The 16,205-nt window shown below is 39.4% G+C and overlaps 2 protein-coding genes across 10 annotated transcripts in view; both read right to left on the bottom strand.

Annotated features, from left to right (window-relative positions):
- The window catches only part of SYNRG (synergin gamma), a 76,833-nt gene extending 66,035 nt beyond the window's left edge, over positions 1-10,798 (bottom strand). For all 5 annotated transcript variants that reach the window (XM_023732657.1, XM_023732659.1, XM_023732660.1 and 2 more), the window contains exon 1: positions 10,712-10,798. In XM_023732657.1, the coding sequence (XP_023588425.1) occupies positions 10,712-10,788 (77 nt within the window). In that variant the 5' untranslated portion in view covers positions 10,789-10,798. The remainder of the gene's footprint in view (positions 1-10,711) is intronic.
- Positions 10,799-12,860: 2,062 nt separating this feature from the next.
- DDX52 (DExD-box helicase 52) overlaps positions 12,861-16,205 on the bottom strand; it is a 26,945-nt gene continuing 23,600 nt past the window's right edge. For 4 of the 5 annotated variants that reach the window (XM_023732654.1, XM_004378090.3, XM_023732656.1 and 1 more), the window contains one exon: positions 12,861-13,873. Coding sequence is in view for 3 of the 5 variants with exons in the window: in XM_004378090.3 (XP_004378147.2) it covers positions 13,855-13,873 (19 nt within the window). In the remaining 2 variants the exon portion in view is untranslated. Of the gene's footprint in view, positions 14,969-16,205 lie in introns of all 5 variants that reach the window. The other variant, XM_023732653.1, reaches the window with a different exon arrangement.

The following is a 16,205-nucleotide window of genomic DNA, read 5'->3' as shown; positions in this document are numbered from 1 at the left end:
TTACATAAACGAAAACATTGTAAACAGGGCCCCAGTGTTTGTTCTGTAGTACAATACTGAATTGTCCAACCTCAGTACAGGCTGAATGTTCACAGGATACACAACAGTGTTAACAGGTTACTGTGGGGGAAAACTTTTGGAACTAGAAGACAGAAGACCTGGCAGCTAGTCCGGGCTCTGCCACTGTGTGACCTCCCTGGATTTCAGTTTCACCATTTATAACATGAGAGGGTTGGATTAGATTAATTCAGTGAACATTTATTGAGTGCCTACTACATGAAAGGAATGAGTTAGCTTGAAATCTTGTTGAAGAGACAGATGTCAGAAATAACTATAACACAGGACAGAATGTGCTAAGAGTTATGACGGAGATCCAAAATACTAACAGAGATGAAAAGAAAAATATTAATTTTGATGGTTATATCTTGAAAGGCTTTGTGGAGGTAGCTTTTGAGCTGGATGTTGAAGGAAGAGAGAGACACACTATATAGCTTAAGCAAAGGCTTTAAGGCCAGAAATGTAGGGTGTGTTCAGAGAAATGGTTTAAGGTTGAATATAACACACAACCAGAAAAGTAAGCAGAAAGTAGAGGGACTTTAAAATGCTTAATTTTATTTTGAATATTAAATGAAGTCTGTCAGAGGTTTTTAAGTAAGGAGAGTGACACGATCAGAAATGTGCTTCAGGATGTTACTCTATTAACAGGGTATAGTAGAGAGATGCCTTGAAATATAAAGAACTAGCTAAGCAACTATCATAATATATTTTTTAAATTTTATTTATTTTGTTGTTGAGAATATACACAGCAAAACATACACTAATTCAATAGTTTCTACATATACGATTTAGTGGCATTGACTGCATTCTTCGAGTTGCATAACCATTCTCACTCTCCTTTTCTGTGTTGTTCCTCCCCCACTGAGTCTCTGCTTTCAAGTCTTTTTTGTGGATATACTCAAATTGCTAGGTCATAAGGCAGTTCTGTATTTAGTTTTTTGAGGAACTGTCACACTGTTTTTCACAACAGCTGCATCATTTTGCATTCCCACCAGCAATGGGTAATGGTTCCAATTTCCCCACATCCTCATCAACATTTGTTATTTTCGGGTTTTTTTTTTTTTTAAATCTTAGCCATCCTAGTGGGAGTGACATGGTACTTCACTGTGGCTTTGATATGCAACTCTGTGATGGCTAGTGATGCTGATATCACAATAATCTTAGTAAGAGAGGAAAAGGATCATAACTAGAGTAGTGAGAATGGAAAAGAAGGGGTGAATGAAAGATATTTAAAAGGAAGAGTCAATGGGGCTTGGTAACTGCCAGGATGGGGAACAGCAGTGAAAAAGCAGAAAGCGCTGAAGATTGATGCTGAGATTTTGAGCCTGAGCAACTGCAAGCATGTGATGATGTTTACTGAAATCAGGAACCCAATATAAGTAGGTTTGGGAAGACCAGTACTCAGAGTGATGGCTGCAAGGAGCACTCTAATAGGCAATCGGAAAAGAAATTCAAACTCAGGAGAGACACTTAGATAAATCTAGCTTAACCAGTAGCTGTCAAGTCAACTCTAACTCACGGTGACCCCATGTGTGTCAGAGTAGAACTGTGCTCCATACGGTTTTCAATGGCTGATTTTTTGGAACTGGATTGCCAGGGCTTTCTTCCAAGGTCCCAGATGGGCTCAAACATCCAACCTTTCAGTCAGCGGTTGAGTGCTTTAATCATTTACACCACTCAGGGACTCCAAATCTAGCTCAGGTGCTTTTAAACAAAAAAAAATTAAGCTCTGGTTGTGGATGAAATAGCCAAGGGACTGTGCATATTTAGTGAGCAGACAACTAAGGACAACCTTGGAGAATACTCATAGGAATGTTCATTGAGAACCAGAGGAGTTTGCTGAAGAACCAAAGGAGTTCGATGTAACTGAGGAAGGACAGCACTTCAGGAAGAAGGAAGTAGTTTCCAGTATCTAATGCTATAGAAGGCTTGCCTTGTGGTGTAGTGGTTAAGCGCCTGCTGCTAACCAAAAGGTCGGTGATTCAAACCTACTAGCCGCTTGGTGGGAGAAAGATGTGGCAGTCTGCTTCCTAAATTTACAACCCTAGAAACCCTATAGGGCAGTTCTACTCTGTCCTATAGGGTCACTATGAGTCAGAATTCCACTTGACAGCAAAGAGTTTCGTTTTTTGGTTTGGTGAATGCTGTTGAAAAAAGGAGTCCTCGTGGTGCAGTGGTTAAGTGTTCGGCTTCTAACCGAAACGGTGGTTTGAACCCACCAGCCACTCCGCAAGAGAAAGATGGGGCAGTCTGCTTCCATAAAGATCACAACCTTAGAAATCCTATGGGGCAGTTCTACTCTCTCCTATAGCATCACTATGAGACTGAAGCAAGTCGACGGTAATGGGTTTGGTTTTTTAATGCTGTAGAAAAGCTGCTAAGAATGAGGATTAAGAAATCACTATTTTGGAAAATGGTGATCTTTGTGTGAGCAGTTTCAACAATGTAAGAAGAGACCTATAGGGAGGAAGATTTAGGATACAAAAGATATGCTTAGTGATTGATAAAACAAGGTCTTTAAGGGAATAGGATTAACCTAGCAAGGCAGCAAAAAGATATTTGCTTTGAAAAGGAAAGACTTCCTTCTCTGAGACTGGAGGTCCCTAGGTGGTGCAAACTACTAACCTAAAAGTTGGCAGTTTGAACCCTCCCAGTGGTACCGTGGAAGAAAAGCCCAAGCGATCTGCTTCCATAAAGATTACAGTCAAGAAAACCCTACGGAGCACAGATTCACTCTGACACACATGGGGTCGCCACGAGTTGGAAATGATTTGGTGGCAAGCAGTTTTAAAGGAAGAAAAAATCTAAGAGTCAAAGATTGGGGGCGGGGGAGGGGGTTCCTGGATAGCCTTTAAAGAGTCCAGTGAAATCCAGGAAATGTATACAAAATTTATGTGTCCTGGCATTTTTCTATCACACGCCCTCCCTCCCCAGGAAAAAGGATAAAAACCAAACTCTAGAGTCTTTTAGCTCTAACATGATTTTTTTTTTTTTTTTAATTTTGTAAGGTGATTTACAAAGTTCTAGTTGGACAGCCTCTGATATGTATGTGCCTAAATGGACCCAGCCACTGAACGTGGCTGTATGTTACAGCCTCATAGAGGATCTGGATCATTAGAAAATTCTGCTGCTGACAAATAGGCTTGCACCCAAAGAGGGACCTGAATAGCGAACAGCTTTTCTGAACTGCACACAAGACGCACTAGCTAGCAATGGGATAACTGGATCAAATGTTTACATTTCAAGTTGAAATTTGGTAGAACTTCAGTTTTTTAAAAACTTACTCCTATACTAAGATTTATAAACTTAAGAGACAATGCATTTAAGTAGTTAAACCTGTCAAGACTTTTCAAAATCAGCCTTAAGAATTAAAATTACCAATATGGCTTAGTGGCTAAGTAAAAACTAGAAACTTGAGTAAAATTTCTTTTTTCCAGCTCTTGCATAATGTAACTGTGATACTCTAAGCAATCCCCTAACAACACTGTCAGGTTTCCTCTCTGTCAACTGAGGACAGCAGAACTGCAAGTTTGTCAAAGTCCCAACTAAGACAACCAGACAGACAAGAAGAGATGTATAAAAGTTACTTCAAAAACAAACCAAACAAAAACTAAATTAAAAACACTACTGACAAACATGACTTACTCCAGTAAAAATTTACCAACTCAAGCTACTTAGTGACCCATGTAGTATTTGTATGATTCTCTGAAATTCTTAGATGTCAATATGCTTAAAGACTGGTTAGACAAGCAGCTAAGACGCTGATAAGACAGCAAGAGCTTGGCAAAACACTGGGCAGCAAAATGACCACCAAGTTGATTTTACAGATAAAACCACCAATTCATTATTACTGATGTTCCAGTAAGAAAGCTGAACTGTAAGCTCCACCTGTCACAGGCTTATTTCACACATCTTTTCTTTTCAGTCACTTTTGCTACTAACCTAGATCAGCCCTTCAATTCTCAGGCCCGGACTCCTACGAGTGATTCCTAATGGACCACTCCCTCCAGACTCCACTCCTTCTAATGCATCTCATGCAGCACAGGTGAGGTGCATCTTCCTAAAGGGCCATTTTTATAACGCCACTCTGGTGTTAAAAATGTAATAATTCCCCCTTAAACTGGATTTCCTTAGTTTATATTCAAGGCCCTCTCCAATTTCGGCACTACTTTCTATTGTCAGTTTTATCTCCCAAAACTCTCCTCCTTTACCATATGATCCAGCAATCCCACTTCTAGGTACATAGCCTAGAGATCTAATAGCAGTGACACAAATAGACATACGCACACCTATGTTCATTGCAGTATTATTCACAATAGAAAAAGGTGGAAACAACCTAAGTGCCTATCAATGGATGAATGGATCAACAAAATGTGGTACATACATACAACAGAATACTATGCAGCCCTAAAGAACAATGATAAGTCCTCAAAACATCATTTAATGTGGATGATTCTGGAGGACATTATGCTGAGTGAAATGAGTGAATCACAAAACAACAAATACTATATACACCAGTATTATAAAAACTCAAGAAAAGGTTTACACACAGAAAAAAACATCCTTTGATTGTTAGGAGGAAGGGGCGAAGGGAAACCACTAAACTAGGTAGTAGACAAGCATTAACTTTGGTGAAGGGAAAGACAACACGCAATATAGGGGAAGTCAGCACAACGTGACCAAGGCAAAGTCAAAGAAGCTTCCTACACACATCCAAAGACCTTGAGGGACTGAGTTACTGGGGCTGAGCGTTGTGACTATGGTCTTATGGGACATCTAGGTCAACTGGCATAATACAGTTCACAGAGGAAATGTTCTACATTCTACTTTGGTAAGTAGCATCTGGGGTCTTAAAAGCTTGCGAGCAGCTGTCTACGATACATCTATTGGTCCCATCTCGTCCGGGGCAAAGGAGAATGAAGAAAACCAAAGACACAAGCGAAATATTTGTCCAAAGGACTAAGGGACCACACGAACCACAGCCTCCACCAGCCTGAGCCCAGAAGAACTAGATGGTGCCTGGCTAGATGCTGCAACGGCTCTGACAGGGATCACAACAGAGGGTTCCAGACAGAGCGGCAGAAAAATATAGAACAAAATTCAAATTCACAAACAAAGACCAGACTTACTGGTCTGACAGAGACCAGAGGAAGCCCCGAGACTATGGCCCCCAGACACCCTGCTAACTCAGAACTGAAGCCACTCCTGGAGTTCATCTTTCAGCCAAAGATTAGACAGGCCTATAAAACAAACAATAACACACGTGAGGAACATGCTTCTTAGTTCAATCAAGTATGAGACCAAATGGGCAACACCTGCCCAAAAGCAAAGACAAGAAGGCAGGAAGGGACCAGAAAACTGGAAGAATGGACACGGGGAACCTGGGGTGTAAAAGGAAAGGGTGAGAGTGCTGACACACTGCAGGGATTGCAACCAATGTCACAAAACAATTTGTGTATAAATTTTTGTATGAGAAACTAATTTGGGCTGTAAACTTCCACCTAAAGAACAATAAACAAACAAAAAACTCTTCTCCCTGTTAGTGCCACAGTCAACGTGGCCTACCTGCTATTCCCTTAATGTTCTTTAGAACCTTCCACCTCTCTGTCAATCTCTTGACCCCTTCTTCTTCTTCCAAATGAATGGGCCAACTGAAACACCACTTCTTCTTTGCCTTCAATGTAGCTTGAATCTACAAACATTTATAGACTATTTTCTATATGCAAGAATGTGCTAGAAGCTATGGAAGATGAAGAGCTGAGAAAGCCCTCAAGGAGTTTATAAAAGAGCAGGAGAAAATAGGCAGGTTCACAAATGATAATACCCCAGAAGGATGTGATCTCTTTGTTCTCTACCTTGTACCACAGTTATCTTGTATACTCCTGGAGGATGGAGGCCACGTCCTGAATATCTTCTAAATTCTTTACAGCATCAAAAACAGTACCTTATACATGTAGGTATAAGCTAAATGATTACAGATTAATCCAGATCTCTCAAATATTTTTTTCTGCTTTACTTGATTTAAAAAAAAAAAATTATACTTCATCCCCTATGCAAATTTTGCCATTTATACAACTCTATCATTTATTCTTAAGTAGCCCGTTCAGAACACCAATCAAAAATGGGCTCATATTAATAAAATTGGAAAACGCCATTGCTTTCAGTCTCTTAGAACAGACTTTTATCTATGTAATATGGTCAGTTATAGTTCATTATAAGCTTATCTCCATTAATAGCTTAGAGAGGTTGCCTGGTTCTTTTTCCTTTTCCCTATAGTACATTTAAGGCTCCAGAAGGTTCACTTTCTTATAAAACAACTTCAGTCCTTACTACTGCTCTCTCAGAACCACAATATTTTTTCTTTCTAAATTTTATTTCCTTTGTTTTTGTTGTTGAGAATACACACAGCAAAACATACACCAATTCAACAGTTTCTACATGGACAATTTAGTGACACTGATTACATTCTTCAAGTTGTGCAACCATTCGCACCCTCCTTTTCTGAATTGTTCCTCCCTCATTAACATAAACTCCACGACCCCTAAGGTTCCTAACTAATCTTTCAAGTTGCTGTTGTCAATTTGATCCCATATAGATAGTCCTTAAAAGAGCGTAATGCTCAAGGTAGATTTTTTTACAAGTTAAGCTAAACTGCTGTTTGGTTTTAAGATGACTTCAGAGGATATTTTTGGTTTAAGGTTTAAAGATTATCTCAGGGCAATAGTTTCAGGGGTTCATCCACCTTTCATGGCTTCAGAAAGTCTACAGTCCATGAGAATTTGAAATTCTGTTCTGCATTTCCCCCCTTTTGACCAGAATTCTTCCATGGAATCTTTGACAAAAATGTTCAGTAATGATAGCTGGCCACCATCCAGTTCTTCTGGTCTCATGGCAAAGGACGCAGTTGTTCATGGAGGCAATTAAACACACAATCCATATCCTCCTCCTATTCCTGACTTTCCTTCTTCCTCTACTGCTCCAGGTAAAAAGAGCTGAATTGCTGTATCTTGGATGGTCGCTTGCAAGCGTTTAAGACCCCAGGCACTGCACAACGAACTAGGAGGTAGAACAGAAGCACTAAACACGTTATTAGGCCAATTAACTGGGATGTCCCATGAAACCATGACCCTAAGTGTTCAAACCAAGAAATCAAATCCCACGAGGTGTTTGATTGTACATAAGCAGCCTCAGTAGCTACTTTTTTTTTGGCACTGTGATTAGCTTATTTCACTCAACATAATGTCTTCGAGCTCCATCCACACTGTAACATGTATCAGGACTTAATTTCTCCCACTGGCTAAGTAGTATTCCATTGTATGTAGGTACCACATTTTGTTTGTCCATTCATCTGCTGAGGGGCATTTAGGTTGTTTCCACATTTTGTCCATTGTGAATGGTGTTGCAATGAACACTGGTATACGAGTCTCTTTTTGAGTCTCTGCTTTCAAGTCTTTTGGGTATACACCTAGGAGTGGAATTGCTGGGCACATGGTAGTTCTATTTGTAGTTTTTTTGAGGAACTGCCCACCGTTTTCCAGAACAGCCGTACCATTTACCATCCCTACCAGCAACGGATAAGTGTTCCAATTTCCCCACATCCTTACCAACATTTGTTATTTTGTTTTTTTTTAATCTTAGCCATCCTAGTGGTAGTGAAGTGCTACCTCATTGTGATTTTGATTTGCATCTCTCTGATGGCTAATGATGCTGAGCATCTTTTCCTGTGTTTGGTGGCCATTTGAATGTCCTCTTTGGTGAAACGTCTGTTCAAGTCATTTGCCATTTTATGATTGGGCTATTTGTCTTTTTCTTGTTAAGTTGTTGAAGTTTTATATGTATTTTGGTTATTAGATCCTTGTCAGATATACGGTCTCCAAAGATATTCTCCCAGTCGGTAGCTTGTCTTTTCACTTTTTTTGCAAAGTCTTTTGATGAACAAAAGTTTTTAATTTTTATGAGGTCCCATTTATTTTGTCTTCTGCTGTTTGTACTTCTGTTATTAGATAATCCACCGTTGAAAGCTAGGCCTGACAGCACTTATTGCCTTTTGTTCTTCTAAGAATTTTATGGTTTTAGTTTGCACATTCAGGTCCTTAATCTGTTTTCAATTTGTTTTTGTGTATGGTATGAGACATGGATCCTGTTTCATTTTTCTGCATGTGGAAATCCAACTTTATCTGAAGCATTTATTGAAGAAATTCTTTTTTCTCCAGTTGACCGTACATATATGGGTTTATTTCTGGACTCTCTAATTCTATTCCATTGGTTTATGTCCCTATTGTTATACCAGTACCCGGGTGTTTTTGATTACTGTAGTTCTATAGTATGTTTTAAAATCAAAAAGTGTGAGTCCTTGTACTTTGCTCTTCTCTTTCAGCATTGGTTTAGTTATTCAGGGCTTCTTGTCATTCCATATAAAGTTGATGACTGGTTTCTCTATTTTTGCAAAGACGGCTGTTGTAATTTTGATTGGGATTGCATTGAATCTATAGATCGCTTTGGGTAGTACTGACATCTTAACAATACTAAGTTTTCTAATCCATGAACATAGAACATCTTTTCATTTATTTAAGTCTTCTTTAATCTCTTTCAGTAGTTTTATAGTTTTCATTGTATAAGTCCTTCACATCCCCAGTTAGATTTATCCCTAGGTATTTTATTCTCTCAGATGCTATTGTAAATGCAATTGTTTCCCTAATTTCCCTTTCAAATTTATCATTGCTGGTATATAGAAACCCAACTGATTTTTGTTTGTTGTCCTTGTTCTCTGAAATTTTACTAAATTCTTCTATTAGTTCTAGACGTTTTCTTGTGGAGTCTTAGGGATTTACAATATTTTTTCTTCATTGAGTGCACAAAATTTCTCAGCCTCAGAATGTTTCCAATATATGTAACATATTTATTATACATTTTTCAAGGTAAGGATTATTTTAACCACTTTTCTCTCCCATATACCCTGTAGAATTTTAGAATGTTGATGTTACTACATTTACAGAGAAAAGAGAGAAATTTTAACATTAATCATTCAAATTTCCATCAAAACCCACACCATATTTATAAAAATTTGTGTCCATGGACATATGATGATAAAATACTATGAACTAAGTAAGAGGAATGATCCACTCTCTGCGTTTCAGGTCCTCTTCATGTAAAAAATTTAAAAAAAAAAAAAAAAAAAATCTGGGCCTACAATACCAAAATCTTTTAAGTTTATTTTTTCCCAGAACTTAGTACCACTGTTAATCATATACTAGATCAAATTAAAATGTAACACAACTCAGGGACATTTTAGAAACAATCATCACACACAGAAAAGAAATAGAGATTAGTACTTATTTTTCTTCTCCAGCGAGAAACTGACTTGTACCAAGTACGCATGAAAAACTTGAATGAAAACAGTGAAAACTAGTCAGAGAACAAAAGAGAGAAGAAAAGTTTTAAATCTAAAGTCAAAGATGTGTAGAGGAAATGAAGAATGGGGCTACATACAGGTGGTGTATTGAACAGCAACTGCTCTTTTTTTTTCTGGTATATATATATAAGCACCTGCAGGAGGTGATAACTTAGAAGATCCTGCACTACCAAAGCGTTCATGACTCCAAAATTAAAACATTACATATCAAAAAACCAACACTTCATTTTCCAAAAATAATTTAGGATACTGAAAATAAAAAAGCTAATTTTACCACCAAATGTGTGTGCAGTGTGTATTAGCTAATAAAATCAGACTAAGTCTTTACAGAGGCGGGGTGAAAACTTCTCAAAATAAAACAGTTCTTTAAATGATAATGGAGTTTTCTCAAGTTGCCAATAAATGTTCATCTCCCTTACCGGTCTGATATCTACATGCAGTTATTAGCTGAAAAATGACAGAGGATTAAGTAAGTCTGGAAGTTTTTTTCTAATAACTGTGTAACTGCTGTCAACAGTGAATTTTCTTTTTTTATTACGCCTTTTAAAAAGGGGATTTGGACAAGTCTTAAAAAGTTACTTCTACAAGAGAAGAGCTCTATCTCTAGACAATTATTAATTCAAAGGTCTTCAGATTTCCCTGCTCCTTCTCGGGTGCTAAAGAAATAAATAAAGAGGAGAGGACACCCTAAAAGAGGGAAACACAAATAGCACACACACACAAATAACACACACACACACACACACACACGCACACGCACGTCTCTCGGAACAGTTCCTCCAGCTTCGTGATCAGATTTTTCAGAGCCTTCCTTACAACTATCCCTGATCAAGCGTTGTGAAAGGGTAGTCTCTGGTGGCTTCAGATCCAGCCAGGGTAGGGCTAGAAGCGAAGAGTCGGGGCTCCTCATTCATACCCCGCCTCCGGCCGGGTAGCAACCAGCCCACCAAGCGGACCCTCACCTTCTCCCCTTCCCTTCCTCGCACTGGGGCGTGCGGTCGCTCCTCCTTCGACCCCAGGCAGCCCGTGCTCCGGCTAGGAACACAAGGGCCAGGCGCCCGGGCGCCACCTGGCCCCTCGGCCTAGGTCCCTGGAGGACGACCCTTCTCCTGTAGCCCAGTTCCAAAAGAAAAGGAGCTGGCGAAAACCGCCATAACCGCCAAACATTCCTAGCCACTGCGGCGCCAGCCCTGCGTCGGTTGGGGGGGTTCCATTGCGCTCCAACCAGGTCTGTACACCCACCTGCCTCCCCCGGTGGCCCCTGCGCCAGCTCCGGCGGCCGAGTCGCCGCCAGATCCCGTGCCCGGTCGCAGCGCCATCTTACTCCCGGCCTGTCGCCGCCGTCACCGCCGCCGCCACCTTACAATCAGCTGTCAGCTGAAGACAGCTACTTCCGGGGCAAACGCCAGGCCCCACCTCGCCGCAGACCTGGTGACGGGGCGGGGCCATGCGCCCACGTGACTCCTCTAAACCCCCCCCCGAGGGGAGGAGCTACACACTCGTCACGTGACTCAGCCGTAGCCGAGGGTCTTCCACGTGCGATTCTAGGTCTGGGACTGGTAGGGCGGCTGCGGCCGCGCCGCCACTGGAACTAATTCAGTCTCTGGCAAGGCCCTCTGGTGGGCTCCAGCTGGCGGCGGAGCAGCAAGGCGCTATTGTCCCTCAGTTTGAAAACGAGATCGTCTTGGTTAGTGGAAATAGTAGATTCTTATTTTTTAAACTGGATGTGGGTACACGGGTGTTTTTGCATTGTTATTCTTTACACGTAAAGAATCGACAGCGTTGGATAGCTTCACAGCTCTAATCGGCTGTCTCACCTCTTTCCTTCCAATTTATCAGCTTCCTTTTGGTACCCGCCCCAGGAGCTGACAGAAGGTATTTTAAAATTTCAGGAAACCAACCAAGCGCACATAAACCCGATTCACATATAAAACCTCCAGGGTGCGCTAGTCTCGTTTGGTTCTGCCATCGTGCTACTCAGTAGTTCCTTAATTCACTGTTTCTTCCATACTTGCAGTGTTGCGAAAGCAGTTACTTCATACTTGCTCTCACCCTCTCTGCGCTTACTTTTGATCTTTTTTTTTTCCTAATCAAATTATAGTCTGTAAATAACACAAGCTGAGAGTAAACTTTTTCAAGCCTTCAAGTAGTTTGCTTACTAGTATTTGATTAATTTTAATTAGCTTTATCTACGTTCGCTTTTTCCTCAGGGCTTTTACTAGGAAACAATTTGTAATAATAATAGCTGCCATTTATTGGGCACAAATTACTGGTCAGGAACTTTATATGCATTGAAGAAAAATCCTCAGTGTTAGTTAGTACTGGCATTTTAGATGAGAAGACTAAGGCTAAAAGTTAATTCACCCGGATCATAAGCTGCAAGCAGCAGAGGTGGAATTCAAACTCCAAAGTCCTTGCTCATTTAACGAGAGCCAGTGAATGTGTTCCTTTGTCCTAATTGTCTATTCACTAATTTCACTTCTCTTAAATAAAACTGAAGTTTGTGTAGGAGAGTTTCAATTAATCGAAAGCAGCTAAATCCAATATTAATCCATTGACAAACCAAGTTGGTGCAGGTATATGTAGACATTTATGGATGGGTGGTTACATAGGAGAAATTAAAGTCAAACAAAGGGAGTATGTCAAGGGTCATAGAACATGTGATCTCTGTCTCTGCCTGGAAGCTTTGTTGCCCTTAACTGTTGACTTCTAAAAGAAAGACTCAGCTCAGGCCTCTGGGAAGCCTTCCAGAACATCAGGACATCCCAATCTGGGTTTGATGCCCTCCTTTGAGGCTCCAGCATCCCACCCTTACCTCTGACACAGCACTTAGTACACTATTTGTTCCTTCACTTATTTCCACCATTACATTATAAGGGCAGAGACTGTGTTAGCAAGCCTTATATTTCTAACACAAACTAAAATGTTTGTTAAACGAGTATTTGTTGTGAGTCTGTGTCAGTCACAGAACTAAGTACTCCCAATCTTGAGACATAATTGGTATTATACTGGTATTACCCCCATTTCACAAATTAAAAAACTGAAGTGCTGCAAAACTAAAGAACTCATCCAAAGTCACACAGTTGACAAATAGGTGGCAACAGTATGCCTGCCTCCAAAATACGTATTAAGTCAAGGACTTGTTCACAAGAACAAAAAGCTACGTGCCTATAAATATTCTTTGCACCTTGGAACAAGAGATCTTCATTTAAATAAATTCTGAACAATTTTTGTCCCATCTAAAATCTTCAAGTTAGACTCTACCCATCAAAAGTCTGGGAATAAAAGAAACAAGTTTAATTCAAATACTGCTAAGAAAAGCTTACAGTATTTTAGTAGTACTGGTAATAGCTGAACATTCATGTGTCAAACACCATTCTAAGTACTTTCATGAAGTCGATGTTTTTATTCTGCTGTAGGAAGCTAGCAGTAGAGAAAGATCTTCTAATAGCAATGGATATCTTCCATTACTGCATAATCATAATCCTTTACCCCTGGCAGAGATCCGTTTACTAAATGGGTGAAGGGCTATAAAGCCTAAGGAAAGATAAGCTGAGAGAATGAAGTCAGAGGTGTATCAAGTAACAGGAACATTCTTCCTTATCATGCTAAAATGTTTATCAGTTTTCTAGCAAAATAATCTTGCATGGAAAGATCTTGGTTAAATCATGGAAAATGAAGAAAGGAGAGGCTGACCATAATCTTGTAGTTGCAACATTATGCCAGGTAAGGTATGAGCTACCTCACCAATGAGGTATAAGGATATTTAATAGACCAAAGAATTAAAAATCTTAGGAAACTTGAATAACCAGCCATAGATGAGGAATCTCTTTGCTGTGGCTCACACCACAAAAGGCCATAACAAATTAAGAAACAGTAAAATAGAGAGCAACGGGTTTCTTCTTGGTAGACAGCCTGTGCTGCTTCTTGTCCATCCAAAAAAGGAGGGGACATTCATTACTTTGAAATTGTTCCAGATGCTTCTCCACAACATACATCACACCCTCCTTCATACTTGAAGGAAAAATCCTTAAGAGTTCACCTCATTTGGGTGCTGTTAAATAAGCTTTTGGTCTTCTATAAGAAGTATGTCTTTGGATTCTAACCACAGAAGTCAATGACTGTTATTTCCATGGAATAATCATTTAAAAGTCACCTACAAATTGAAATTTGACATGATACATTGATAGTAGAATGATAAATAATTTTTCATCACTCCTGTGTACTTGCAGTTGATTTCAAATGGTCGATACAAGGAATTTTATGACTTGAAGTATTCTGTGACAACAACATTCACGCTGGGATCATACAATTTATGTTTCTGGGATAGTCTTAAAAAAGTCTAATTTTAAATTCTGTCTTCAAGACTGCTGCTTCTTGCTGTTCTAACCAGTGACCTTTTTCCTGTTTAAAAAAAAAAAAAGGGAAGGTTGAATCAGAAATTCTAGCTATATGTGCTTGGCAAAATCTTACAAGTCTAATAAAACAAACATTTACTGGTACCTATTGTGTATCAAGTATATGAGACAACAGGAACACAAAGACATAGTCTCTGCCTTTAAATAACTCAAAATCACCTAACCCATTAACTAAACCCATTGCTGTCCAGTTGATTCCGACTCATAGTGACCTTATAGGACAGAGTAGAACTGCCCCGTAGGGTTTCTAAAGAGTGGCTAGTGGATTTGAATTGCTGATCTTCTGGTTAGCAGGCAAGATCTTAACCACTGTGCCACCAGGACTCCACAATCACCTCAGTGAGACAGAAACATCACAACAAACTACACTATTACCTGGTATGAAAGATTCTGATCCTGACCTAATAATAAAGATTCTGATCCTGACCTAACATTTACTGAGTGTTTATTAAGTGCTAAACACTGTTATAAGCGCTTTACATTCATTAAATTGGGTAATCTTCCTGACAACTTATTATCCTAATTATTACAGATGATGAAAATGAGGCACAGAGTAGTGGAGTAATTTGCCAATCATCATACACTGGTATAAGTGTTAGACATGAACCCCGACAGTCTGATTCTAGAGCCAATCCAGTCTTCAGGAGAATATGAATCACAGGGGTATTTGCAGAGAAAAATGAATAGAAGTTGGCAAAGCTGGCTGTATGGAGGGCAAATAACTCAAATATGATTCAAGAGATCTCTAGCTTCATTACTTTGTGAGTGGTGAATGCCATTAACTAAGTGGTAACACAGGAAAAGGAAAAACATTTTTAAGAAAATATTCAATGTTTGCAAATTACATTATGGTAATATAAAGTTCTTTTACGTATATTAACTCCTTTAATCCTCCAACCAACCCTGAGTGGCAGAGCTGCTGTTATTTCCATTATATATAGGGTGAAAGAGGCTTAGAGAGATTATGCGACTTGCCTAGAGTTATAAGGGGAAGTAGGAACAGAGCCAGTTCTTCTGATTCCAAATCCAGTTTTTCCCTCCACTACACCAGTTTGAGTTTTTAGTGCCTGTCTTGTGTCCACTAGACAATAGAGATTCAGGTTTATATCTTAATCAGGAACTGAAGCTAAACATACAGGCTTCAGCATTATCAGCATAGAGATATGAGCTGAGGCTACAGGCATGGATGGGATCATTAGAGGAGTATCTATAGCAAAGAGGTAAGCTAGAGAGAGATCATGATGGGTCTTGTTTATGTTTATACTTTATTAACCAGTATGGTCTTCAAATGTGAGGAGACTGGAGGAACAAAGCACCTTAAACACAGGGCTGATGTGACAGGATTTATACCAAGTGTTCTAAAAGTCTCAGTGCAGCTTTAAACTTTAATGTCCACAGAAGTATCAATGCTACCAAAACCAAAACCAAAACCAAACCCACTGCCATCGAGTCAATTCCGACTCATAGTGACCCAAAAGGACAGAGTAGAAGTGCCGTAGGGTTTCTAAGGCTATAAATCTTTACGGAAGCAGACTGCCACACCTTTCTTCCACACAGTGGCTGGTGGGTTCAAACCCCAACCTTTTGGTTAGCAGCCAAGCACTTTAACGACTGTGCCAGCAGAGCTCCTTATAAATGCTACGAACTTAGAAAAATCAACATTTAAAGTTCAATTATTTAAAATATCAAAATTCTGATGTTTCTTAATAAACTTCAACATAAACACAATCTTATGCTCTAGGTGACTGGGCTTTGTAAACACTTTCATCAGCTGCTGAACACACCTGGAAGAACTGCATTTATCATCTAGCCTTGAGATCAACCACAGAATGAGGTTCTGATGCATGCACAATAGTTCTGATGGGACCCTAATAAGAGAAAGTATTAAGACAGGTTAGATGATCAAGATGGCCAAGCAAAATAACCTCCTCTACCAATCCACTGGTCACCCAGAAATTAGTCACTACAAAAAACTGAAATAAAAATTTTATTAAGAATTCACGAAGCATCTTCTCTGATCACAATGCCATCAAAGTAGAAATTAACAACAGGAAGAGCAAGGAAAAAAATCAAATATATGGAAACTGAATAACACCCTGCTTAAAAACCACTGAGTAATAAAAGAAATCAAAGATGGAATAAAAAAAATTCCTAGAATCAAATGAGAATGAAAACATATCATACCAACACCTTTGGGACACAGCAAAGGCAGTGCTCAGAGCTCAATTTACAGCAATAGATGTACACATCAAAAAAGAAGAAATGGACAAAATCAAAACATTAGCTACACAACTCGAACAAATAAAGAACAGCAAAAA

This window comes from Trichechus manatus, unplaced genomic scaffold, assembly GCF_000243295.1.
Source record: "Trichechus manatus latirostris isolate Lorelei unplaced genomic scaffold, TriManLat1.0 scaffold00054, whole genome shotgun sequence".
Taxonomy (NCBI): domain Eukaryota; kingdom Metazoa; phylum Chordata; class Mammalia; order Sirenia; family Trichechidae; genus Trichechus; species Trichechus manatus.
This window is presented reverse-complemented; position numbering and strand designations above follow the sequence as displayed.